Source organism: Corvus hawaiiensis, chromosome 3 (assembly GCF_020740725.1).
Source record: "Corvus hawaiiensis isolate bCorHaw1 chromosome 3, bCorHaw1.pri.cur, whole genome shotgun sequence".
NCBI lineage: Eukaryota > Metazoa > Chordata > Aves > Passeriformes > Corvidae > Corvus > Corvus hawaiiensis.
In genome coordinates, this window is record NC_063215.1 from 25,739,495 (window position 1) to 25,765,920 (window position 26,426).

General features: G+C 37.0%; 1 protein-coding gene across 2 annotated transcripts in view; it reads right to left on the reverse strand.

Annotated features, from left to right (window-relative positions):
• Nucleotides 1-26,426, reverse strand: part of HMGCLL1 (3-hydroxymethyl-3-methylglutaryl-CoA lyase like 1) — a 77,900-nt gene that overhangs the window by 900 nt on the left and 50,574 nt on the right. Inside the window, exon 8 of one of the 2 annotated variants that reach the window (XM_048297925.1) lies at nucleotides 4,089-4,214. In XM_048297925.1, the coding sequence (XP_048153882.1) occupies nucleotides 4,089-4,214 (126 nt within the window). Of the gene's footprint in view, nucleotides 1-4,088; nucleotides 4,215-21,589; nucleotides 24,097-26,426 lie in introns of those variants that run through there. The other variant, XM_048297926.1, reaches the window with a different exon arrangement.

Sequence of the window (26,426 nt, forward strand, 5' to 3'; positions counted from 1 at the left end):
CTTAGACTCCAAGTTTTTTGCTCCAGGGTCTAATTTTTGCAAACAAAGGGCCTGATTCATGTTATAGGTCATTAATGGGGATCAGTAAAGCTACAGTGATTTACAGATAGTTACAGCTTCCAGTTGTTTGAAAGGTTCTACTACATCGAGAGTAGTGTCCATCAGCAGTGGACAAAATACTGGAGTAATATCTTTCAACCCCAAAACAATCTGGAATAAAGGACTGGAATTACAATTAGAAGCTAGAAGAAAAATATAGTGTCTAAATATATGCTATACTTATTTATCATCCAACACTATAAAACTTCATGCTTGCAAGTACCCTCCTTGCAGCTCAGGAAAATGGAGGAAACACACTTGCATTGGCAACTGAATGCAGGAGAAACAGGCTCCTGTATTGTCTTGAATAACTATAATCTCTTTCTGGAAGGAGTCCATTTCAATACAAAATTACAATTTACAGTGATAGCACAGCTGAGCAAAAGTTCACAACTGCTTGATCTGCCCATGCCAAAAAAACATGTCCCTTGAGCAACTATTTTGTAACTAAGGTACGAATCAGTGCTGCTTGATTGCTAAAATTAAATCAGATCACTGATTAAAGAGGCAAACCCACTTCATTATGTCTCCTTTATTGCTCATGTATAGTAGAAGTTTTAAAGTTAGATCATATAAGTGATGTAAGTACTTGCTCCAAAGATTGCAATGTAGAAGCCAGTAAAGTTCCTGTAGAAAGGATGCAATAGGGGACTTTGAACTACCAATACAGTGAGCAGTCATACAAAGCTGGGAGAAGGGTGTCACTCTCCATTAAATAGTACAAGTTGTATTGCACCAGAAATACACTTCCATCACACTCCCAGACTGATGCACTAATGTTCAGACCAAAACCTGATTTAAATACTTAATTCTTAAACTGGATCTAGCACTTATTTCCATGTTCTGTGGTAAACTTTGCTTTTTTCATTCTTGGAATTGGCTAAAAATGTTAATGAGAATAGAAATCACTGAGCAGAAATGTAATCAAAAACATTTTTAATTTGAAAAAAAAATGTTTTGGAGCTTCCAATCAGCTCTAATATTTAGCACCATCTAAACTACATAATTCAAAGACATCCTTTTATAACTATCTCATTTTAATACAGTTATAACAAGGGTAATTTCAGCTTATTCTGTTTATCCTTTATGGGCCATTACTTAGGTTTAGTTTGTAAAGTGCTATTGCACATAACATAATCTAAAAAATTTTAATCCATCTGTGTTTTTAAAAAGGAAGAAATGAGCAACATACCCCCACAGACATAGCTGGTAGTTAGATTATGGAAGATGTCAAAATAAACTCCCCAAACTACAAAATATTCATGTTTTCATCACTGTGATACTGCATAATGTGATATGTGTTGATAAGAAACATACTTTCACAGTTCACATTCATTAAATGGAATACATGTATCTGTGCTTTTTATACTGTCTTCCTCAATAAAAGTGTTGTGAACCAAAGAGGATTACCATGAGGGCACACAACCCAGCATTCAGGAGTGTGACTCACAGATGGGAATGGGACGGGAATAGGTGTTTGTAAGGTTGTCCACAAAATAATGTGTCTTCAGATACCCAGAATATACTTACTAAGTATACTTGGTAATCATTCCATATATCCAGAATTACTCCTTCACACCAAGGAATGAATTTCCCCCCCAAAATAACTCAAAAGTGCCTCCAATATTATTTATAAACTTGGATAAGTGCCTTAAATCAGAAAAGCTTCTGCAAGAAGGCAAAATCTTTTCATTCCCATTGACTTAAAAATTATTTCACATTTAGTCTGCCAAAGATTCATTTCACAGGTCACTTCTTGTTTATGTGTTCTGAAGAACAGTATAGAAAAAGCATCAATTATTATTTTGATGTATCTAGTCAATCTGAACTCAATAATTCACAGATATCACAGAGTCCAATCCTTAAGTGAATGGCCCATATGGGGGTGGAACCTGCTACTTTGGTGTTATGAGCACCATAACCAACTCTGACCAACTGAGCTAAAATAATGTATGATTAAATAATGTCCAATATTGCCTGACACTTAAGGTGAGTTCAGTCAACAAACGGAAAACTTTAGTGGATAGTTGAAATGAACATGAGAAAGTGCTCCTTGCAAATGGACAACATTAACAATTACAATTTCATTTTGTGCCATTACACAAAAAAGAAACATATTAATAGTTTTCTGCAATAATGATTTCACAGAATTGGCAACAGTACCAAAAACAACCAAAGACATAAATAAAGACATTATAAAGACAAAAGCTCGTATATTATGGTAATAACTTTGAGGCTCCAGGTCTCTCATGCAGTAAAACACTCTTTATTTAATGAGCTAGAAAGGATTCAAAAAGCAAAGCCTTGTGTTTTGCTATTGCATAATCTAAAATCTAAAATTAAACAAAACCTAAATAAAACCACCACCAAACCAAACAAAAGAAGAACTAAGCATTTGATGGTGAGATTGTCTCAATGGGATTTGGTGTCAGCCTTTAGGACAAGCTGGATTCTTTCTTGGCCACCAGATTGTTAACAGATTAATCAATTTTATCAAGAAGCCTGGGACACAGTATATTTCATGTAATCAGACTATTTTTGCTTAATTGCTTCCTTTTGCTATGAGTCAGTTGGAAAGGTCAATGAGTATTTTGCCCAAGGAAAGACTACACTGAAAGCCTAAGTCTAAGGTGCACAGCAATGTAAAGTAAAATGCATGCTTTCTCCTCCTTATTTCAAAGAATAGTGTTGTTACAAAAGAATAAACATCTCCTTCATGAAGAAAAGTGTGTACAAACAGTTCAAAACAGAGTCCACTCATACAGTGGACACTTGTGATAGAACCTTTCCTAAACATGTGTCTGACATCTACCCTGAACTCCCTAAAAAGCAAATAAGAGCAGATAAGTGCTTACAGGGAACTCTGTAAGGCACTGAATATGCTTTAACAGTACCCAGAAAATGTGCAATTCAGAAATGTAATCCTTTCATGTCAAGGAACTCCATCAGCATGTACACCACACAGAACTGCAGCCTACAAGCAAGTGATAAGTTCCAATGAGCTCCTCAATAATTCAAATCTTACTATTTCAGACATCAGACATTTATATTTCTTTCTGCAGTAGTTTAAATGCAAACCACACACTTCGTAGTTTTGGCAGTTTTTTATATGTTCTTCTTTGAATTTGACTCTCCAAGTCTATGTCTAAATTAAACATAAAGTTACTGCAATGCCTGAGTTAGCACAAACTTCTTATGCCACATATTCAGAACAATGGTGACCGACAGAAGGACCAAAGAGCACATTTATTGAAGAAGGCAGTAGGAATACAGAATAATTAACATGCCAACCAAGCCAGGGGTACTAAATGTGTGCTCTTGAAGTGTGGATTCTCACTGGTAAGGTTCATTAAAGTGCAGCTCAGTGCAGATAAGCTGCTCTGCTCTCTCCTCCAAGAACAGAGCTAGTAATAAAAATGACTGTGAAGCCTCCTAGCCAGTAACAGGTTCTTTACAATTTTGAAATATATTAAGTGGATACTTGAGAAATATCAGTGTCCTGTGCCTGGGCTCCAAACATCACAATTTTTTTCAACTTTTAAGTCAGAAAAATTGACAACAAATTAGTAAGCACTATGAGCCAAATCCAAAACTGTGACAGAAACTGAAGTCTGCTCAGTCTTTCCACTGCAGAGATGACCAGCCTTCTTGAGCAATGTCTACAGTACTGAATTTTTTGTGGTTACTGAGGCAGAGCAGTGACACAAAGCAGCTGCTACTAAGTTCCTCATAGCTCCAGGTAAGAAGAAGGGGATTATTAAAACTATGTTAAATGCACAAACCATTTCTACTCTAAACTGCTAATGAAAAAAACATCATTCCTGTTACATGTCAAGCCATATTAAAGCACTGAGTTTGCAAAAACTACTATGGGCCCTCAATATTTTATTGTACAGCATAGGTTATTGTCAGGTATGTATCGTACATTTCCTGGAAAAATATTTTTGTTTTCCTTAAAGTCTTAAGTAGAAAGATAAAAAATATCTCACTGTGTTGATCCCCAGACCATTCAGCATGTATATCACATCCTCTGTGGCTACATTTCCAGTAGCACCTTTTGCATAGGGACAACCACCAAGTCCTGCAACAGATGAATCCACTACAGCAACTCCCATCTGGAAAATAACAACACAAAAATGAAGCATCAAGCATCAGCACAGAGTATTATTTATAATTTTTCATAAATGGCAGGCCATATGTATTAGTTACCATGCATAAAATATGCATTTCTCCACAAATGGATGTGTTCCTTGAAGGAAATTCCTTATAATGGCTTTAGTCCTGACATCTTTATAAGGTAAGGCTTTTCAAACACAGGATATGGAACAAACAGTCCATTACATGTGACTTTGGCAGATAAGATGATTGCTGTTTCAGAGACAAACTGAGGTTTAAGTCTTTTCTCTCTTTATCTTTCAATATGATGTTTATAAATAACCTGCATCTAGTATTGCAAAGGCTTTCATGCAAAAAAACAATCAATGGAAGTTCTCCATAGATACACATTAGTTCTGAGCTTTACTTGGAATATTTTTAAGACAATAGTTGGTGCACAGTGTTAAGTTTTCTCATTTAAACTAGCCTTAAATTAAGGCTTGAAAAAACAATCAGCTGTTGTAAATTCATAATTTTTTGCTTTTTGTTTTCTTCCTGCTGCATTCAAATGTCTTCTCTCTTCTGATCCCCTCAGCATATTCATGATAAAAAATAGTAAACCAGTTACCAACTCCACCCAGGACATAATATTACATTTCCTATAGAATAAAGCCTTCCTTAGGAGACTTATAAGGGAGGGGGAAAAAGAAACGAGCCAGTGACTTCCACTGATTTGTTTAGTGAGCTCTTGCATCCTCTTCTCTCTATGATTTAGTTTTAAAATAAAGCTGAAACTGGAAAGTAATCTTTTTTTGTTACAACATATTAGGTATGTGAGCCAGGACACTGGGTCTCCCTTGTCAGAGAAAGCTCTTCAGTCTTCCCCTTGCCTCTGGAGGCATTTAGGCTCTACAGATAATCAGAAGCAGACAAGGGAATCAGGCTGAACAATTATTAGGTCTTCAAAGACACAAGCTCCTCTCTGCCTTAAGCACACTAGAGGGTTCCCTTCCCCGCAGGAATAATTTAGACAGACATACCCCCAAACTGTAGAAGGACAGGTCAGGCAGACTGAAATTCAGGACAGGAGTTCCTATGCATAGATAAATTTTCAAAACTCTGACTTTGGGTACAGAGAGATTCAGAGATTAAACCATGCCTCTTACTCATATGCAAGTCAGTAAGTTTGGCTTAGAGGCCTGACTGCACAGATTGCTGATTTCCCTTCTGAGGAACCTACCTGTCCCTGCAGGCTGGTCTGGAAGCCTGAGCTTCTCCTTCACAGACATGCACACAACTAGCTGGCAAGCTAGGCGATGATATGTCCTGCATGTTGCAGTTGCTAAGTCCCCTTTCCAAATATACCTATTAGTTGGTTTTTTAGTTCTAGTATTTTTTTGTACTTGCTTCTAGTTTTAATGGTGCTTTCCATAGTTTTATCATTGGCTTTACAGTCTCTTTCAAAGTCCAACATTTCTGAAGAGCAATAATAAAGAATGAAGTGTTGTCCCAGGTCCTATTCTTGAACAGAGAATATTATCTTGAGCTAGGTAGCTGCTCAAAGCCTGTAATAAATATCTCAAAGGAGTCGAGGTGCATAACTGTGACAGGCAAGACAACACTATTTAATACTGCTTGCACAATTAGAGTCTCTAAAAAGAGCTACTGTACCTTAAAGTACACTAATCTGTGACTTACAGAGTCAATCACCAAAGTGCACGTTTCGCATTTCGGTCGCTTGTCACACTCTTTGTTTGTGTAACCCATCAGTCAGAAAATGTGTTATACAGCACATCTGTGTCCAGTACACAGAGGATATGCATTTGTGACAGCTGGAAATTCTGTCTCTTTTTGTACTAGCTGCTAGGATTCATGCATTTACTCTAGAAGTCATTGCTCCAAGCTCCACAGTGGCAGCTTTCAGCTTGCAAGTGTCCATGCAGAGACAGACTTAAAGCTTCCTATTGGAAAGATTCAGAGTATGGTGAAGGTCTGCAGAAAAGGGTGTCTGACATGTGGATGCACAGGTAATGATACAAGCATGATCCCACTACTAAGCCTGCTCTCTCAGTCTGATTTTAAGATTTGCATCAGAAATTATTGTTTCAGAGATGAAAAGGTAAAAGACAGTGTCTTTCATGGAGTTTTTTCCAATCTGTAAGGTTATGTCATAACTGCTAGAGCATTCTTCTTCATGTACTTATTTTCAGTAACATTTGCATGGGGATAAAAGCTATAGGCAAATAATGTGGTGAGGTACATAATGGCTGTTAAATTCCCAAGGAGTATCAGCAGACTCAGAAACAGCTTCAGTAGCATATAAACAGTCACTTTCTAATCCCAGCAAATTATCACATTAAATGCTTATCCTTTTGCAAAAATGGGTGGAAATATCAACTAAATTGTATTTGGTAAAAAACAGCCAAAAAGGTTTGTCAGTAGCCTCCTCCAGTCCTTCACAGGGCACTCACTGCAAGCAAAAACAAGAACAGTATCCTTCCAGCATTAAAAGGCATGTTTTCTAAAGGCATTGAATACATATACATATTGATTCTTGATGTCCTTGTACAAACACTAGTGATACCACAGTAATTCTGAATTTGCAGGGCAAATCTTGCGACAGTGAGGTACAGGTTGCTTATAATTGTTTGGTGAAAGTGCTGGTGACGATTTGGACGGATAAAGGATATCACAGCAACTTGAAGGTAATGTGAAACACCTATGGTCTAACCACACCCTTGTATTCTCAGGCAGCCTTGTCTGAGTTATTCAAAGTACCCACACCAGACGCTGGAGTAACTCAGACAATTTATCTTATCATAGATGCAAGAGCATATAAAACCCTGATGCCTTCTGCTGGCTAAGCAGTGGGAGCAGTAACCTCCACCTGATGGACAGTGAAAATTGTTCTGTCTTTTAAATCATTGACTATTATGGCTAAATATAAAAAGGAGGAGGTCTAATCACACCTTCACTTAGGTAGCATCCTTGGGTGGTTGGCTTTAACCCTAGCACAGGACACTTAATCCTTTACTTCCCAGAAACAGTGTATAAAGACTAAGTCTCTAAAATTGTATCTCTATCAGGATGTATTTGCTATTTGAACATTAAGCCAGTGGTAGAAAAGGTCTTAAAATGGCATATATAATACAGCAGCCCTGACTGACCTCAAAATCTGACAGTTCTTCAAATCCGTGGTCTTAATATGCAGTGAGAAGGTGTCTCTCCTTTAAGAAAATGTCTTTTAAAGTTCTCTTCATGATGCTTTTGATATGATCTCTACTGCAAGGTACTACTATTTCAGCAGCAAGGTCAGCTGCATCTGTCTGCTCATGCATGTTGTGCAGTCAATTATAATGTGTTTGCTGACTCAAGTGCAGAATCATTGCAGTTCATCTTCAGTGCGGCCCCATTCAAAAAAATCCTAAAATAAACCATACTCTAAGCTCCAATTTAACAGTGCTAAAAACAGATGTTGGAAAGCATCCTTCAGCGGTGCTACTAACTAATTTGGAGGTTGATATTACAGCCCAGCCTGTCCAAGCACAGAGTCTGAAGTAGCACCTAATAAATAACTTCTCTGCAAACTTGAGCAGCTATGAAGCTGTTCTGCTTTTGCAGCCATTAAAAGCACAAGCAGGTCTAAAAGAAAATGTAAGAATTGACAAAATACGTAAAACAAGGTCTTTTCCTTCATCACATGTCAAGTATTTGTCAGACTTTTACAGGAGACAATGAGTTTTAGCAATCCAAGCTTGCAAAAAATTCACTGTCAATATGATGTTTAAAAAGGCAACAGTCTCACTGTCGCTTCCTGACAGGCACTAAATTGTGCTGACATTTCTGAGAAGTTGTACTGCAGCTCTTTCATAGGATATGTCCTAGATAAGCATACACCAAGCTGCTTACATATGGACATGTGTGAGGGTGAACAATGACTTGGCTTCCAGGAAAACTACAATACTTCAATATTTTTTGACACTTTTTGATAATCACTAAATTCCTGACAGTGGTCCCTGAACACCTTCCAAACTTTAGATTTGGCTAGCTTTAGCTTTCTCTCTAGAGAAGGCATAGGACTTTTTGCTCCTGTCCTATGCTAACTTCCTAATACCCCAATGAGAAAGCAAGGAATTAAATTCATCACCTTTGTCAAACAGCCAATTTTAACAGGAAACCATTATTGCCAGTGAATAATAAATGCTTCATGTTTCTCAGTTTGCTTTAGTAGCTCCCCATAACTTTTTGTTGGGACAGTCAGTCTCTTTTCTTACTGATCTTTAAACCTGGTTTGTCTGGCAGAAGTTTAACTTTGTTCCTTTCTTAAAAATGGCAAGGTCAGCATCACTAACTCCAGGAATGTATGTGGCATAAATCAGAAGCTATTAATCAGGTCTTTCATAAATTAGGCTTCTTCTAAACAATGAGATTTTGAAACCATAATATCAAGGATACCAGGTATGCATTAAACAGGAAAAGATTTGTGCCACAAAGTCTAGGGGCCACAGTGTTGTGCAGTTCACTGCCCAATGTCTTAGATATAGGTGCATGGAGGTATGGCAAAGAATAGCTGCATTAGTTCAGCATTTGTTCAAGGAAGGGAGAAGGCTGGCAGGAAGAAGTAAGAGGAGAACCCACATATGTCAGGTCAAAGGTTGCCCACATAAAAGGCAGCACAAGCTATTTAATCCTGCAGCCCAGTCAGTGCCTAGCTGGCACTCTTGGAATGGTGTGGTTCTGTCATATTAATGTGTCTCTCTGGCATCAGTCTGCTACCCACTACTACATGGTGTGCCACTGACAGAAACACCCTCTTCTGTAGAGAGATAGAGAGGTAACCACAGAAACATAAAAAACCATGCCAGCAACGCTGTGTAATGTTCAGTGCCCACAAAGACCCTTCCCTAATTTACATAGTCAAGTTGTCTAAAATCAAAGCTTGCCATTCTCCTGTATTTCAATAAAATAAATGAGTGCAAATAAATATTACTTTGGTATTTAAGAAACTAGAAGCATAAATTTCTACATATAAGGCAATAAAATGGGATAACATCTCTCTGTGGAAATCCCTGAAAGTTACCTGCATTTCCTTCCTGCTTCTTTTTTTCTCTGCTCTTGCTAAAGGTTAACACATCACAAAAGTGCTTTTCAGAGTTAACGCCATCCCTACTGACCACAAGGTGTCACTGTTACATAAAAAGCTCTAATTTCCCAGTTCACGTCGTTTGAAAATTAATACATTCAGCGGGGGGGAAAAAAAAATCCTTTTCTCCCAAAACATATTGAGATGCAAGCAATTTGTGGGCAGACGTGCCACATAAAATAGGTTAATACTGCATTCTTTTAACTTATTGTACACATCTTTTCATATTGCTACTGACACATTTATTATAAGCAAAGCTGGCAATGACATCTAGAGTTAAAGTTCCCTAACACTTTCCATCATAAGGCACTACTTTCAGTTGTTTATTACTTTGTCAGCCTTTAACTGCTGGAACTTATATTTTCTGTACCTTGTCTCTGCCTCAGACTGGATTGTTTTGAAAGTTTTAGTGAAAAATGGGCTTGGCCACTTCCGGGAACAAGTTTTGGGGAAGAAAACCACTCTGTTATGCTAATATTCAATAATTTTTACATGAGTTTCTTGGAGATATTCTTGTAGCTTTGCACTCTCAAATGTGGTGGGAGGGATACTGATCTTAAGAGATCCCAGTCTGGACTTAGTTACAAGCTTAGGGAAGTTCCACTTTATTGTCAGGAGCTGGTCAGTCTGGGGGTTAAAATGCCCAAGGGTCAAGAGAGCAGCAGCTGACCATGCTCCTTCTCTCAACCTAAACAAAGAACTATGAAGCAATTTTTCTGAGACTGAGTTGGGAAATCTGTGTCTCTGACTGACAATGTATCACAAAAAGCCTCTCTGGTGGGCTTGAGCAGTGAGATCTGTGTTGCAGATCCAGTTCTTCAGAGAACATACATGTATGTTTAGGGGGAATCAATTCCATTCAACACAAGAGTGGTTTTGAGATTTTGGAAAGCTAATAAAAATCCTATGCCATAACACAATTAATATTGTGAAACAGATGGTCACAAATGATTTTTCTTATCGCCTATGCAGGCTTATTGTGCTCCTTTCAGGAATATGTGCACTCTTTTATTTAAAAAATACTGGGGGTTGCTGGTGTGGGGCTGTGCACAACTCGAGCTCTCCCTTGCTAAGGATCACAAAGCTGCAGGGGGAGCAGGAGGCATGCCAAGGTCTTGTTGGAACCCATGGAGACGCAATGATCATCAAAACAGTAAGTGACTTTCCAGTCTCCCTTCCTTCCCTCCCCAGGCAAGCCGGGGTATTGCCAGATGCTGCTGCTGACTCAAAGTAAGTAGCTACTGCCCCAGATGCCTTTCAGCAGAAGTTGCTGCTCTCAAGCAAACCTGTGATGGTTCAACAGTTTATCTGCTTAGTCTGTCATAAAATAAGCAGACCTATAAACATGAGATACTTGTTCTATCAACAAAAGTTTGGACACAGTCAGAAGACCAATGAAATAGAGCAGAGAAAATAATAATCTTGGGATCTGGAGGGAAAGGGGGAACTAGACAGAAAAGGCAAAGGGAAGCTTTGAGGTAGGCTGTCTAGTCCAGAAGTGCAACAGCTGTGCCAGATTGCTTGTTCCCTACATGTAGTCAGGTAACAAGGTTTTTTCTCATATGCTACATGCCAGTGTAAATGAATAAAAGTAAACTGGAAAATAAACAGAGGGCTTTGAAAGGACAGGGGAGATAAATGACTACTTAACTCCATGGTAAAGTTACCGAGGGTAGCTTTGTGAGAGGCAAGTTTAGCTGGGACTGGACAGAGAATGTTTGGAGCTGCTGACAGTCAAGGTCCAATGAAGAAAGAAGAAAATATCCACTTACTTCCATGGATGGCTCACAGAGGATAAGCTGAGTAGACACATGCCCACTAAAATAAAATGGCTGAATTATCATAATATGGGACATCAGCTGAGAATGAGCTGAATGAAGGCCAGAATAGGTAAAAATCAATGTTTGAGATGCAGGCTGCAGACAGTGCACTTCTCTGTGAACTACAATACTGAAAAGGGCAGAGTGCTACTATGAAGAATTAGGGAAAGGCACTGATTTGAAAGGTCTAGTATTTGAAGTGCACGTGGCAAATGTGAAATGTGAATCTATCAATGAAAATGGCAAATATGACCCAAACGTCACAGTATTTGAAAAGGCCCCTTTTTCCTACATTCAGGGAACACATAATGAAGTTAATCTATCTTATGTACCCCTTTTACTGGTATCTGTACTTAAGAAAGAAACTACAAATTCTTTCGATCTGGGTTTTTTGTCCTTGTTAGCTTCTGCCAACTCCCAACCCTTCTAGTTACTGGAAGACCAATTCGTGTTGAGTCACTCTTCAGCTTAAGCTGGGTGACCAAATTGTTCCTGAAGGTGTAATTGTTCCTGAAGGTGTAATTTCCCTCACTTCATATAACCAGAACACTTGCAGCATTATGCACTAAGTGGCAGTGGACACTACGTTGTACCAATGTGAGCAAACAAAATAAATGGGTGGCAGAAAACATCTATTGTTTTAAAATAAATTCATAGCAAAGACAACATTTATAAAAACAGAGAGGAAGTAGAGCAGAACTATTTTCATTCCACAGTAGCATGCTATTGTACCAGCATCAGGGTATCTAAAGGAAAAAAACAGTAACAGCATTTAAAATCCCATCTGACTTCAATTCAGCCTGAGCCTTTACACAGCAGCACCTGCCTCCCCTAGAGTCAGGAACATCACCCACCCATGAAAACCACTTTGTTTTGACTTTCATTCTATTCTTTCACATTATCTCTGAAACTACACCCACCTGCCACTCAGCAAAAATGGGGAGCTCCCGCATGTCCCAAGGGCTCATCTCGAGATGTACTGTGGAGTCCTACCGAAGTGTCAGGTCTGGGGGTGATCACCCATACCATATCTTCACAGTCTGAAAACCACTGCTGGCTCCTTGGCTTGGAGCTGGGAAAGACCAACATAGGTGGAGGGACCTCAGCATGACATCAGGAATTCTAATGGATCCTTTGGGTGTCTGAAAATGTACACTAAGATCAACCTCTTCTCTGTCTTCCTCTGTTTAGCTTTCTCCAAGGACATATAAGGCAGACTAAAGGTGAGACCTCAATTTAAGTTGATGGATGCTAAGACTGATGCCCATTATTTCTACTACAAGGACATTTTCTTCCACAACTAAATGAGTTTCACCCAGTGCTTCCCATCTCAAGTGTATATCAAGCTTCCACATTTAGACTGAGAAGACTTTTTCAAATATTAGTGATTTTTAGTACTGTTCCCACTCACACCTTGTCAACTAGACCTAAACCACCTTCTTCTGGATGAGATGATATAGAAAACAAGAGAGGGGTTGGTAAGTCTCCCTTGTCTCTGCCACATACCAGAATATCTGCTGAAGGTTTTGGCTACTATCCCAAACATGGTGGCATTAACGATGCATTAAATTATCTGTTGCACATTAGAATTTAAGTAAATGACTGCTCCTCCCTCACGTTTCTGAGGCTTCTCCTCTGATGTCAGCACCTATGCTTTCCAGATAGCTGCTCAGGTTACTATTGTAGCTATTATAACATTTTCCTTCCAATTTCACCTACACAACAGGAAAAATATCTAGGCTACAGGCAAACTTTTTTTCCTTCCATCTCAATAACCATCCCAGAAAGATACAGCAGACTTAGAAATTGAGATTTCTGAGACTCAAGATTCAACAGTGGAGGTAAGAACCTCCGCATATGCATCCAAACACAGATACATAGAGTAATCAAGCAGTGGTACTATCCTGCCTGGGGCTCAGGTTTTTCCTCACCTTCCTTCTAAATAAATACTTTTAACTATTGGGTAATGTGAGACATCCAGACAGTGAACCACAAAACTCTGTCTACAGATTTTTTCTCATTTGAGACCCAAACTGTACTGTGAAACTAAATGGAAGAGCTTGCTGAGCTTAAGTTTTGAACTCTTTCAGAAACCCCAGGAAGGTGTTGATTTCTGTGCACATCCCAGAGAAGTCAAGCTCCTCACTAACTTCATCTCATCTTTAGCCCTTCAATTTTCAAGCTGGTTTTGATGCACTTTCAATCTCTTTAGGCAAGGAGATTATAAAAGCAAGATATAAATTCCTAGCAACAAAGTTCAACTTGTTAGAAGAGTATGACATTTTATACAGACCAAGAAATGCCTCAACTGCACAAAAGTGGTTTGCATCAATTCTTAGTTTGCTGAAATTATTATTCACTGGGAGCTTGCTTGAGCAAAGGTATGGACTTCAAGACTGTGTCATCATCATCATCATCATCATCATTATTATTTCTAACCTGCAATTCGAGTTCATAGATCTTGTAGATCTCAATAACAATAAATGAAATAACAGAGTTCATTAATAAATGGGCAGAAAGAAAGGGATCTGCCTGTATCAGAGAACAAAAGTCTGCTTTCAGGTTTAACTATTGTTATGGGGTTTATTTCTGAGGACAGGGGGGAAATTAAAAAAAGAAAGAGCTCTGTTAATTCCTGAAGCTACTTATTTTTAAAAAGAAGATAAAGTTTTCTAAAAGAAGTCATAAATCTTCAACAGAGTGCATGTGCTACAATGATATAATTTGTTACTTAGAACTGGGAAATCTAACTTCCATCAAGTGTAGAAAAGTGCTATCTTCATGCATTGTTACAAATTTTGAGATTATTTTAGAATGTTCTACAAGGATATGTAGAATTTTGAATTCTTGTTTGGTCTTTACATAATCCATAGTATCTTTTGAAATTTATTTTAATATACATAATAGATTTTTTGTACTTGGAATACATAATATATTTTATAGCAGTTATTTTCTAATGCAAGAGACTCCTTTTGTCATTTCTGGAGATAAATCTCACAACAAAAATGAACAATTGTGCATCCTACTCAAGCTGAACATATATATATCTCCATCATCCACTATCACTCCATATTAGAGTCAACCAAAAATAGTTTGTACAGTTCATGCTGTTAAATAAAACCTGCACTTTTTATTCAGACTTAACTACTATTTCAAATCTCTCTTAATTCTATTTTCAGAATCCCCTGAGTGAAACAATACTTTATTCTACTTTAGTATGTAGGATATACAGAGATTCAGAGACTCTGCTCGCCAATATTCATTGACAAACCATACTCAGCACAAAGAAAAGTGGATTTCCGAGACGTATGGTAAACTTAGAAAAAAACTCCTGGCATTTGTTACATCATCTGGATTGCACAGGTGCACATCCATCTTCTCCCATATATGGAAAATAAGAACTGCATCCTCCATTCAAATACTTTTAACTTATTTACAGCTAGACTGGAGACAATATTTATCATCACAAAGTATAAAGCCAAATGTCCTTTTTCTTCAGGAGCACCAAAGATTAACAGATTAGAATGTTTTCCACATGTCCACTTTACTGTCAAGAGAATATTAAAGAAGTTTTCCAGCTTCCGCAGCTCAGCCAGATGTCAATGGATCCCACAGTGAAGCAAAATTGGCAGAGTAGCCTTCTCATGACCCCGGCATTGTTTTATCAAGGATCAGTTTAAAAGTATAAAGGGCCATTTCTTGCTGAGATCTGCAATGTTTTTCAGCCCTTTTCCCCTGCAATTACACAAAAGTGCTGACTTTGTTGAACTACTGATATGCAGTAGTATTTCTTATGACTTCTCTCACACTGTGCTGTAATTGCTGTTTATGTTGGCACAAGAAAAGTACCACATCTTGTTTCCACTGTACATTTCCGGACTCTGGTTTCAGTAACATCAGTGTAGGATATTGTACTGGGCATATGTTTTGTTGTGTAAACATTAACTGGAAATTTACCCTGTCAATCTCCACAGTATGGCTTCTAATTATTAGAGGTTGAGGGGCTTCAGATGGACATTTTACAAAATATTTACAGCAGCTATCCTACTTGTTGTTTTTTTTTTTCACTGGTATTTGTGTTTTGAAAATCATTGCAAGGGTAAAACAACACCATCAAATACCATAAAACAAAACCCAAAACCAAAACCAAATGTATTCATTCTTGTACACCTCATTCTCTAGAGAAACTAAAGGCTAGTTTCCCAATTAGTTAAGCAAAAGTCATGGCAATATTACAAAGAACGTTTGTAAACATGATGGTATAATAAAGTACTAGATATTTCTGCTTGCTTGCAATTTGATTATTCCCTTTATATTTTTTTTAACAAGAAAAAAATTTACTTCTTTTGGCATTTTTTTCTTAAAATTCATTCTCGCTAAATAGCCTGTGAACTTGCAAATGGCTGTGCACATCCTTATTTGATTCAAGACTCAGACAAATGTATTTAACAAATGGGACCACTAAGGTCTTGTTGGAAAATCCAGCACCTACTGCAAAGATTCAGAACCAAGGAAAAAACCCCCCTTTAACAGCTATGAAATATATGTTTTAGTCATTCATCTGTATAATTTCAAGGAAGTAGCACTGTGCAAAATACAGTGTCTTGAGCAGAATTCCAGGATGGGAATATGCAGTTAATAATTACAGTAACATAAGCAAAGAAGATGCAATCAAAAAGGGCATTTTTTAGCTACCCGAGGCAGAGTGAATCTTTACTTAAAATAAAATTTTCATCACAACTTTCATTATAATGCAAGAAACATTTTTTAAAATGTGTGATAGTTTCTCATCTTCTACTGTTCCATTATAGCTGGATCAATTTTATAATGTTCATCACATTACAGTACCTTAGCATGTTACACTGCCTCCATAAGAATCTTCCCTTCAAATGCATTGACTAATTAAATGGTAGCATTAAGGTGGGGAGCCAAAAAATGTAAAATGTCATGTAAATATTTTTCTCTTATTCTGATGAAAGTTCCTTTTTATAAAAACACATTTGCAATTGTCTGTCCAATGTATCTGCCAGCAGTAAAGCCACAACACTTCTTTTGTTAAAAAGACATTCAACTTAGCATCTATCTTTTGCTACAGATGCATGTTATACTGCTAAATCTTTTATTTTGTTTACTTGTTTTATTCTTTAGAGGAAAAGATACTACATCAAATTAAAAATTCTTGCCTATTGTTGCAACTCTTAGTGCAAGCAAAATTTAATTGCTGTGAACATTGATCAGAGAAAAAAAATCTTTCTTTCTATAAGCATTTATGCATTTGAATGGCCTATGTGAAGCAAATCACATCACTTGTCTCTGGCAATCTTACCACATATCACTTGCACTACGCAACGAAGGAGAAAAAACGTAAACAGACAAACATGAAAGCTGGCAAAAATATGATGTGTATAACACTATCATTCATTTATGTTTAAAAATTAGAAAAAATTTTATTTCTGAATGTCTGGCTGTTTCAATTCATAGTGCAATATTTCAAAAGAAAAAAAGATAAATGACAAATTATCTGCCTCAGGAGACTGTTTCAGTGTTGCTTCTTCACAGCACAGAAAGAAAAAATGATTGTCATACTTTAAGTACTACATCAGCTTTGGTTTCTGTCTTAGCTGAAGAGTCATCTTCAACTTATGCAAATGCTCACTTGTTCTCCCAAGCTACAAAGATCCACCCAACACACTCATTTGGAGTGGGTTCAGAACTCCAGCCTGTCTGGTCACAGTTATCTACAGATTTTCTGCTGTTTAATTTACCTTAGAAAACACCCTGATCTTGTTTAAAGCCACTTGATGCATCTCAGTATAGGAAGTAACTCTCCCTCCTTCATTGTTTGCTAGATGATAATAAAATTCCTTCTGAGGAGCTGTAAATATGCAAGAATGGCCAGAGGTTTACACCCCCTCAGCACAGCTGTCTGCAGAGCTGCCCAAAAAGGAAGGAAGCATCATCCTGTAAACACTACACTTCCCTACTGAAGACCCTGGGATTTGTCATTTCCCAAGTCTGCTCCTGCCATAGCAAACTACTCTGATCCTTGCCTAGGTCTGAAATTCAGGTTCCATGCAATATCTTCTTTTTCAGGAAAAATCTAGAATACACACACTCACAAATAATGAAAGGTAATGAAAACAATCATTTCCAGGAGGGAAGCATTGTAGTGATTCTGCCTTTTTTTTACAGTTGCTATTAAACTTTGAAGAAAAACTACTTTAGGGTAAAAAGGGAGAGAGAGTCATTCCCATTAAGCAGAAAAATAAATATGTCTAAAAGACATTTCTTCTACCTGATGTGTACAGATTAAAGTACAATATGATTATAGAGAGAACTTCTAAAAACAAGTCAAGCAAGTCTTATAGAAATAATTAATTTTCAAAATACCATGTAAATTAAATGAGGAATTAAATTGTGAAAAAAACCTGGTTTTAAAGGTACTTAATTGTATCTTCACCACACTTTTGAAATTTTTCTTTCGCAATTCTTTTTAAAATTATGTTGAAATATTGTATGCTATTTCTGTCACTGCTCCACATACTTTTTTATTGTCCAGCACGCAAGCTCAAATCCCCAGGGACATCAGCAGCACACTCAGAGCTGACCAGAACCTCTGAAATCTCATGTCCAGAGACATCCTTTAATATCATTATGGAATGCCATTTGTGGAACACCACAAATGGTACTAGGAATGACAGCAAAATCTCTCTTTTGTGTGGCTAATGCACAGGAAGTTGTTCTCTTTTGTGACTATATATATGACCAAAAACCTAAATGGCATCAGGACTGGAATTCAATTGTCCACTGTGTGTAACTCTTGCACAATCCTTGGCACAGATTTGCCTTGGGGCAGACAGAGGTCCACCAAGCAATTTCTGGCACTGTCTGGGAACTAGCACCATTTAGGGATCATCCATAGTTGTCAGTCTGGGCTTTTGGAGGGTAAGAGTTTGATTTTCAGGATGCAAGCTTTACAAAGCAATTGGCTATAGTGCCAGAGAGGCCAGGATGTGCTGAGCATGGCAACATTTTAAAGGAGTGATACAGCAACTGTAGGAATGCAAACCCTATTCAGACATACAACCTCATCTCTAAAATTACCATGGCTGCTGATGAGATAGCAATTGAGGAAGAAATGCATGTTATGGCAGGGGTGCTGAGAAGGAAGAATAGGATGGGCTTGCAAGGATGGGTTCTGAGATGAGCCAGTTGTGTAGCACACTTATTTGTGGAAATCCCATTTCATTTGTTGTGGAAGTTGGAAGGTGTGGAAGAGACAAGCAAGACACCATAAAACTGAAAGGGACAAGTAACAGTTGTGGAGAACTAGCTTGTCTTTCTGTCAATGAGAGAGTGCTTATGTAATGCTGAATAAGGCACAAGAAACAATCTTCAGACCAATGAAAAGTCTCTATTTTCCAGTCATCTAGATAATCAAGACTTTGATTTTTAGGAATTGAATCAAACACTGTTGTAAAATAACAGTTATCAGTTCAATTTCTGATTGCTGCAGGAAGTCATCTCATGAAACCTACAGCCAGTCACTATCGATCACGCAAAAAACCACCCCAAAATACTACTTTTTATGCATGCAATCCAAGGCACAACAGAAATATACATGAGGAATTTGACACCAGCATGCCCTAACAATATTTTTTAAGCATGCTAAAGATCAGTGATTTCAGTTTTTTAGTGCTGTATTTTCACAGCTTCTAAAAGCACTAAATATTTATTTTAAATGTGGCTTAGCATTTTGAAAACTATTTTATACTAATTTGTTCTATAAACACCTGAAACCCTTTTATTTTTTTTTTTTTTAAGGCTTCTTACATTTCCAGCATTTGGAAGTAATTTGTTTCTAGTCCAAAGAGATGAATGTCTGTCTCTAACAAAAAGACCTGGATTACTGCCCAATCCACTTCAGAACTGGATGATGCTGACTCTTAGCCATTTAAATAGTCAAGTTAAACAAGACACAGTTGGGATGATAAAAGGAGGTCTGTAAAAAGACTATTGCTCAGGCCATGTGGACTTACAACTATCAAACAATGACTAGGAAAATAGTGAAAGGGAGAAAAAAAATTAACATAAGTGCCAGGGAAAACATTAGGATTAGGTGAATGCAGGAGCATGGTTTCTGTTCATGTCATTCTTTCCTCTTGCCAGTGGGCTGCCAGCAGGATATTTACTCTGCTTAAGCACTGACAGAGACAAAGAACGGCAAAAAGGCATTACAAAGGAGAACAAATTGAAGGGGAGGTAGACACTAACAGGCTGTGTGGAGTATAACCCTAAAAAGCACCTATAATCTGCTAATTTTGTAGCTAAATTATATTCTATGCTATTTCGTGTGAGCCTTGTTTGCAAGCACTATTTTGCAAGCTTCTTGTAATCTGGTAAAAGGTGAAAAAACCAGAATTGTCTCCTCATATCTTATTAATACTAGTTCCTTTCCCTTTTGCAAACTGTAGTTCCAGATATGACAACTAAAGATGCACCAGAACTGAATCTGATGAAGACCAGAGAATCATTTAAAGTAAATTCTCTGAATCTGTTTATTTTTGCATAGGAAGAAGTGCATTCACAAGAGTATAAAGATGCATAGCAATGAAAACAATATTAGAAATGTATTTTAGGTACTGATCAACCAAATCAGTATGGTATTAATGATTCTAGATTTAATGAATCAGAAAATTATCATGAAGCCTTAATTGGAACAAACCACTGACACTGAAGAATAAAATGTACAAATGAATGCCACTTACAGAATGGGAAACTCAGAAATTAAATAATTTAAGATGTAATTAGGAAAGACACAATAAAACAGCATTCCAAGAAAAAAAAGTAGAAGCATGCAAGGAGGACACCAGCACAGAAAAAGAGCTAAAAATATTTGGGCCCAATTATTTTTTTTTTTTTATAAATACACACTTTCAATAATGTTTGTACAGAAATGATCTTTGCTTTTAAGACAGAAAACAAAAAACACTTCAAATTTTATTTGTATAGTTGCTACAATGATTTTCCATTCAAATTCCATTTAGACATAGAGTGATAAGTATGTGTGAATTTTCAGAGATATAAAGAAAGATGCATAGATTTGCATGTGAAAATCAAATGTTTAAAAATATTTTAGAAGACAGTTGAGGTTCGATTGTAAACCAAAGGGAAGTCGTGTCTACTGTCCCAAGTCAGCTCTAGTGAGGTAATTTGAAGATGAGACTAATCTATACTGGATGAAGGATCTCTTTGATTAGTACCCTGAAACAGACTTAGACTTGAGGTTTGTTGGTTCAGTAACTAGGGCTGAAAGTTTCTGGAATCCAGTCGGCATATTACAGGCAGCTAAAACAATGTAGATTTCTCTTATATGTTAATCTTTTATAGTATGCTAAGTTTCATTTCAAATAAAAACCAAAACCCACAAAAAAATCATACATACAGAATACCTACTGGTATATGCATGTAAACAAATCTTTGCCTCAGGAACTCTCACTGCTATTTCAATATACAATAACAAATATATTCCCCTTCCTATCCTAAAATGTTCAAATGATAAGAATCTTAAAACAAAGCCTACCATTTAATTTCTTCCCCAATTATACTGTAACAGTTAGAATAATAGCAATGATTAATTTATTTGTCGACTCTCAGACTGTCAAGTTTTTCTGAAGCATAAAGAAAGGGGTCAAAAACATTCAGCTGGTCAGAAATTGCATACTATGCACATTCTGCAAAAAGCAGCAGAAAGCAATAAAAATACAGTTTCCAATTCTTTTGTACTGATCTGAGAGAAGAGTAAAACTAGGGTTGCTAATTCTTTTGTACTGATCTGAGAAAAGAGCACGAGTAGAGCTGCCAGTTCATTTGCTTGATTTCTTATCTTGCTGATATTACAGGCAACAACATAAAACCAGTATGTATTTAAAAAAAAAAGAGGAGAGAGACAAAATACTGGAAAACATCTGTCAGATTTTGAGCATGAACACCTATGTTTTCATTTTCTTCCCATATGTAGGTCTGATTTATTCATTTGTGCAGTACATTTTTTCACTTACAATAGTAACTAGCTGACTGCTCACAGTAGCAATATTATTCGATCAAAGGTAAGTTTTTTTCTACTTTCTCAAAGTAGACACCCTCTTTTTAAGTTCTCTTCAGAGGAAGAAAATGTGTACTTCGCAGCCTGGTACTCTTTCATAATTCACCTGCCATTTCCCCCCCAACTTATCTGCTTTCAAATAGAGTCCTATTCACCTGTCTTGTTAGCTTTCAATCTCAAACAGTTCTACTCACATTCTTTCCTAATATCACGTACTTTTTTGTCTCCAACATCTGCTTTTTTAAGTGCTAGCTTTAGCTAGGTGCTATGTCATTTCCACAGGGAAGGGAGAATAAAAGGAAACAGAAACAAAAAAAGGCAAATTGATGTTTTCTAAAGAATTTTATTTTACTGCCAACACTTCTCCTAGTTTGCTAACAAATAATTCAGAAGTACTGTTTGTACTTTCAAACCCAGAAAATACCTAGTAAGTTCCCAGGATAATTTAATTCTTATAAAAATCCAAAAGTAGAAATCTAGGAATACCCTTATTTAAAAGAACATGCATGTTGTAATAAAGTTTCTTGCATTACCTAAAATTATGTGTATTCCCATTCTCTTATGTTTGATCTCAAATATTTTCTTTTGCATGTTTTAGAATATTACACAGATTTCCACTTAGAAATTGTGCTAGCTATCCTGTTTCTCACAATGGAAATCTGAACTTTGAAAAAATTTAATTTCTACAAGTTAAAACAATTGCCCTTAACATGAGCATTATGGTACCGCAAAGTATTCATTTAAGCAGGAAAACCTAGGACCCACAAAACAATATACCCACAACCCTGCTGATGGGTGCTTTCCAGCTTAAAGAAATTCCATTTCATAATTCCATTTTTTTCCTGCCATTTAGCCAACTTTCCACTTATTACATGCCTCCACACCTTAATATTAACTTCCAGTGCTGAACACTTCAAACTGTTTTCTGAAAAATCAAAGCATATGATGGCCATTGTACATCCTTTGTCTTCTTTGGCAGTGATTGCCTCAAAGAATTCCAGCAAAATACTGAAGCATGACCAGTCCTTCCTGAATTCTGTACAGCTATTCTCAGTCAAGCTGAATTTTTTTGTAACTTTTCCCTATCTGAACCTTGAAATTAGTTTCTGGAGATCTCTGTTAAGTCTTCTGCAGCTTCCTGGCATATATTTGTAAACAGCAGAGAAAAGCAAATTTGTGAGGTGCGCTGAAGCCTTTCCATTTCTATGCTATTCCTCAAAAATATTGATTTTTTTTTCAATATTCCCAAATATGTGCATGCTTCATATGGCAAGTCTCTCCTATGCTCACATTGTGCTACATAATGTCTTCAGAGTGCCAAGTTGTGCAGGGTAAAAGAAATGGAAGGTTACAGGCTCAGATAATTTGATTAGGCATGTATGTATTTTGATCATTTGCTTATTCAGATACCTTAGCTTTTTTAATCTAAAAATTACATTCTACACAAAACTTGAAATCTATTCTGTTTTTAAATTCCAATTTCAAAAATTAGTTTTAAATCTTCATAAAAACTATTTGTACTGGTCTGATGATCTTCCTCTGGTTTTTTTCTAGCATTTCACAAACTAAGAGATAAGCCTTATTTCTGTTTTACGAATAAAGTAAAAAAAAAAAGAAAAAGCCAAGCCAAGATGCTATGCCTCCTGTCTCCTGTACCTCCTTAATTCCATACAGTACCTCCCTATTAGCTTAGAAAAATAGTCTGTAAGACTGTGTTGAAATTTTAACTGAACTGTCATGACTATTCTTTGCTCTGTTAAAATTTAGATCAGATATGAATAATTTAATTGCCAGGTAGTGAGTGCCCCATCACACTGCTGAAAAAACCCCAAAATACTAGTATCATTTAATGCATTATTGAAGCAAGAATTTTGGCAGATCAATACCTACAAGTTCATTTTGTCAGTTATTATTGAACTCCCCAAAACTAGTATTTTTTGATTTGTGCAACAGAAAAATGTGGCTGGACTGGCTTCCTCAGCTAAAAAGTTTGTATGCACTGTTATAGGAGAAATTCCTAGCACAATGAGTACAAGCAAGGCTTCACATGTTTTCATAGTTGCTTATCTATCTTCTCTGCCTTAAAACAGAAGTGTCAATTCATTGTACTGCACTATAGCTCTGGATGATTGTGCTTTCCAGGGAAATAAAAAAAGAGCATTGCTTACAAATAAAGAATAATACAGTATTGTTTGGGGTTTTTTTTTCTTTCTTGATCAGTACATAAATCTCATGAAAACTAAGCTAAAGGAATTGGGCTTATAACTTTTTACAACATAGTTTTGTAAAACTGTACTTCAAGAAAATTATCCTGTCGCTTCTTTTTATATCAAGAGATTAAACAGTGACTGTACACGTTTGTATGTGTAATTCAGTAAAAAGGTAATAAATCACCAACAGAAACCCTGAAACAATTTATCTGGATTTACTATACACATGCATTTGCCTTTTTCCCTTTCAGCCTTCCACCACTTCTATCCATACCTTCATGCCATTTTACCATTATTTTATTTTATCATTTCTCTATTTTATTTAGCTTCTCTAACTTGCTTGGCTTCTAGCTGTAACTACTAGTCATTCCCTGGCATAAGCTAGGATGAGTCCTCATCCTTGTAGGGTATCTACTAAAATATGCCAGACAAATCGAATGTGAAAGAACTGACTGCAGGATACAAATGTTAAGTGAATTTTCTAATAGAGAAATGTTCTTACATATGATATATTTATTTGGAAGTTCATCATTATGGGCATTACAGGTATATTCTTTTATGTCAGTCACAGAAATGCAGGTCTGAAAACTTAAGAGGAAAATGTCTGCAAACGTAATCTGGCACCTGAAAGAGATGTTTAAATGCTGTCAGACACCAACACCAATTTCTCAGGCTTTCTTGAGTCTTTTTTTACCAACAGAGCTGACACTGGAGAACTGTTAGGGCTTTGTGTACACCCAGACACCACAAAATGCTTTCTAAATTTAACGGAGTATGAATATCTTGCCTCTGCAAGACAAAGCCTCTGGCTGAGCTCCAAGCACATGAGACCCGCCAACTCTCAGCACCCACTCCACTACCCACCATTAAAAGCCATCTTTAAAGCTCAAGTTATTGGTTGCCAGTCCCTTCTCTAAAGACTTGACTGTCTTAAACAGCAGCAAGGACAGACTACTCCATAAAAGAAGGCAAGCAAGGGGCCAAGAGTCACAGCCAGCTAGGCAGTGGTGGCAACATCACCAGAAAAACAAAGCCAGGAAATTGAGTCAGCGATTCAATATTGGAATCAGGTCTGGAGACAATAACCAGGATCAGACAAGATCAGCCAGGTCTGAGGGTAAGCCAGTAAGTCAAGCCAGCAGGTGAGGATGAGGATGAGAATGAGAATCAGGGAGGTACAAGACGGTACAAGTGCAATTGCAGTGCTACTGCAGAGTAGCTTGGGCAAGGGCCAAGCACTAGAGCTTCAGGTTTAAAGCCACTGCCAAATGAAGGAGAGGGAGCCTGCGCTGAGGATCCTTAGTAGGAAGCAGCTCCTGGACAAGAGATCTCAGCAACAAGCTGGCCTCTAACCTGCACCTGAAAGAGGTCGTGACAGCTTGTGACTTCAAGCAAGTTCAATAGCCATAAAAACCAAATCCTGTATTTGAAAAATAAAAAGGACAAGATGGACAGCTACATCTAGGAGATGGTTTTGGGTGGAAAATTTATCTCATGTTTTCCATGGAAATTCACGTAAATCACAGAGGAGGGAATTTTAAACACAGGGGTTTTTTAGTCACTTAGGCTCTACCATTTCGTGCTGCTGGCTGTTGAGAACTCTATTCCTCTAACAAAATGATGCTTGTAAATTAATAAACCATGAACTTCAGCACCTATGCTCAGATTCCTCTCCTGGTTCTGGCAGTTAAAACAGCCAGAACAAAACTGAGTAGCTTTGAGTGAACCTAGATTTTACCACATAAGTAAACTGGATGCACAAAAATATGCAGTTTGGTTAGTGTCTCCAGCATACACCAAGAGGCTAGAATCAATTTAGTTAAGCAATGCGGGGAAGAGGTAAGCAGTCAGCCAGTCTTATTTGGATTTGTTCTTCTTTTAAGTTTATTTCATCTTTAAAATTCAAGCATCTTAAAGAAATTCATAAAATATTATTAAATATTTTAAACTCTCTATAAGGGGATATATTATAATGTTTGAAATAAAAACCTGTAATCACAAATCTGGATTTTGCAGTCTGAACCTTGAAACTTTAATTAAAGGCTTGCTAAATTCTGTTTCTGGTACTAAAGTAAGGATTTTATTTCAAAATTCATGTTTTCTGTAAAAAGAAAGAATTAATAAAAACTAGTTTCATTTGGCAAGTAATCGCTCTCATTCATCTCATTGTGTCCAATAAGGTGAAAATGATTACCCAAGGTAGTAAAAATCCTTGGTCCTTCTAAGTCATTAGAGTTTTATACTTGTTTTCTTTAAGTTAGAATTTGATCCCTGTACTGTAGGGATCAGTTCATTTTAATGAATTAGGATAGCAATTTGAATTTGATAAAATTCTATGGGACTCCCATGTGATTGTTTCATTTATTCAGGTATCACAGCCAGACAAATATCCTCTTTGCTTCTTAGCATACTCTTTCTTATGTTTGAATATATGTTATAAAGACAGACAAATCTATTTCTGGCAACTACACAAGCTTTACAGGAAAAGAGTTCTTTAACGCTTCCATCAAAAACTTTCCCTTCCATACCCATTCTATATGAACAATGGGAGTCAATTGTCAATGAAACTCAAATCTCCTTAGATCAGTGGCCTACCTTACCAGGGCCTCTCCAGAAAGAAGCTTCCCGACCCATCTTTTTACTCTTCCTTGGAGGTCTGTAACAATTTCCTATAAATGTTTTACTATTTCTTTCAGCTACACTATGTGTTTGTCACATTAGCTAACCCACACATGTAACTTTACTCAAAATACCATAACCTCTAACTAGATCTCCACATCACTTCCCATCTTCTGAATTGTCTCTTTGGTAAATTCTACACTCTGGTAGTTTTATATTAAGCCATGTAACCAAGAGCCAGTCATGTTTCTACTTTAAATGTTTACTCGTTTGTTCTGAAGCATCACCTCATGTTCCTCACATTTTTACACAGACTCTTTTCATAAAAGAAAGTG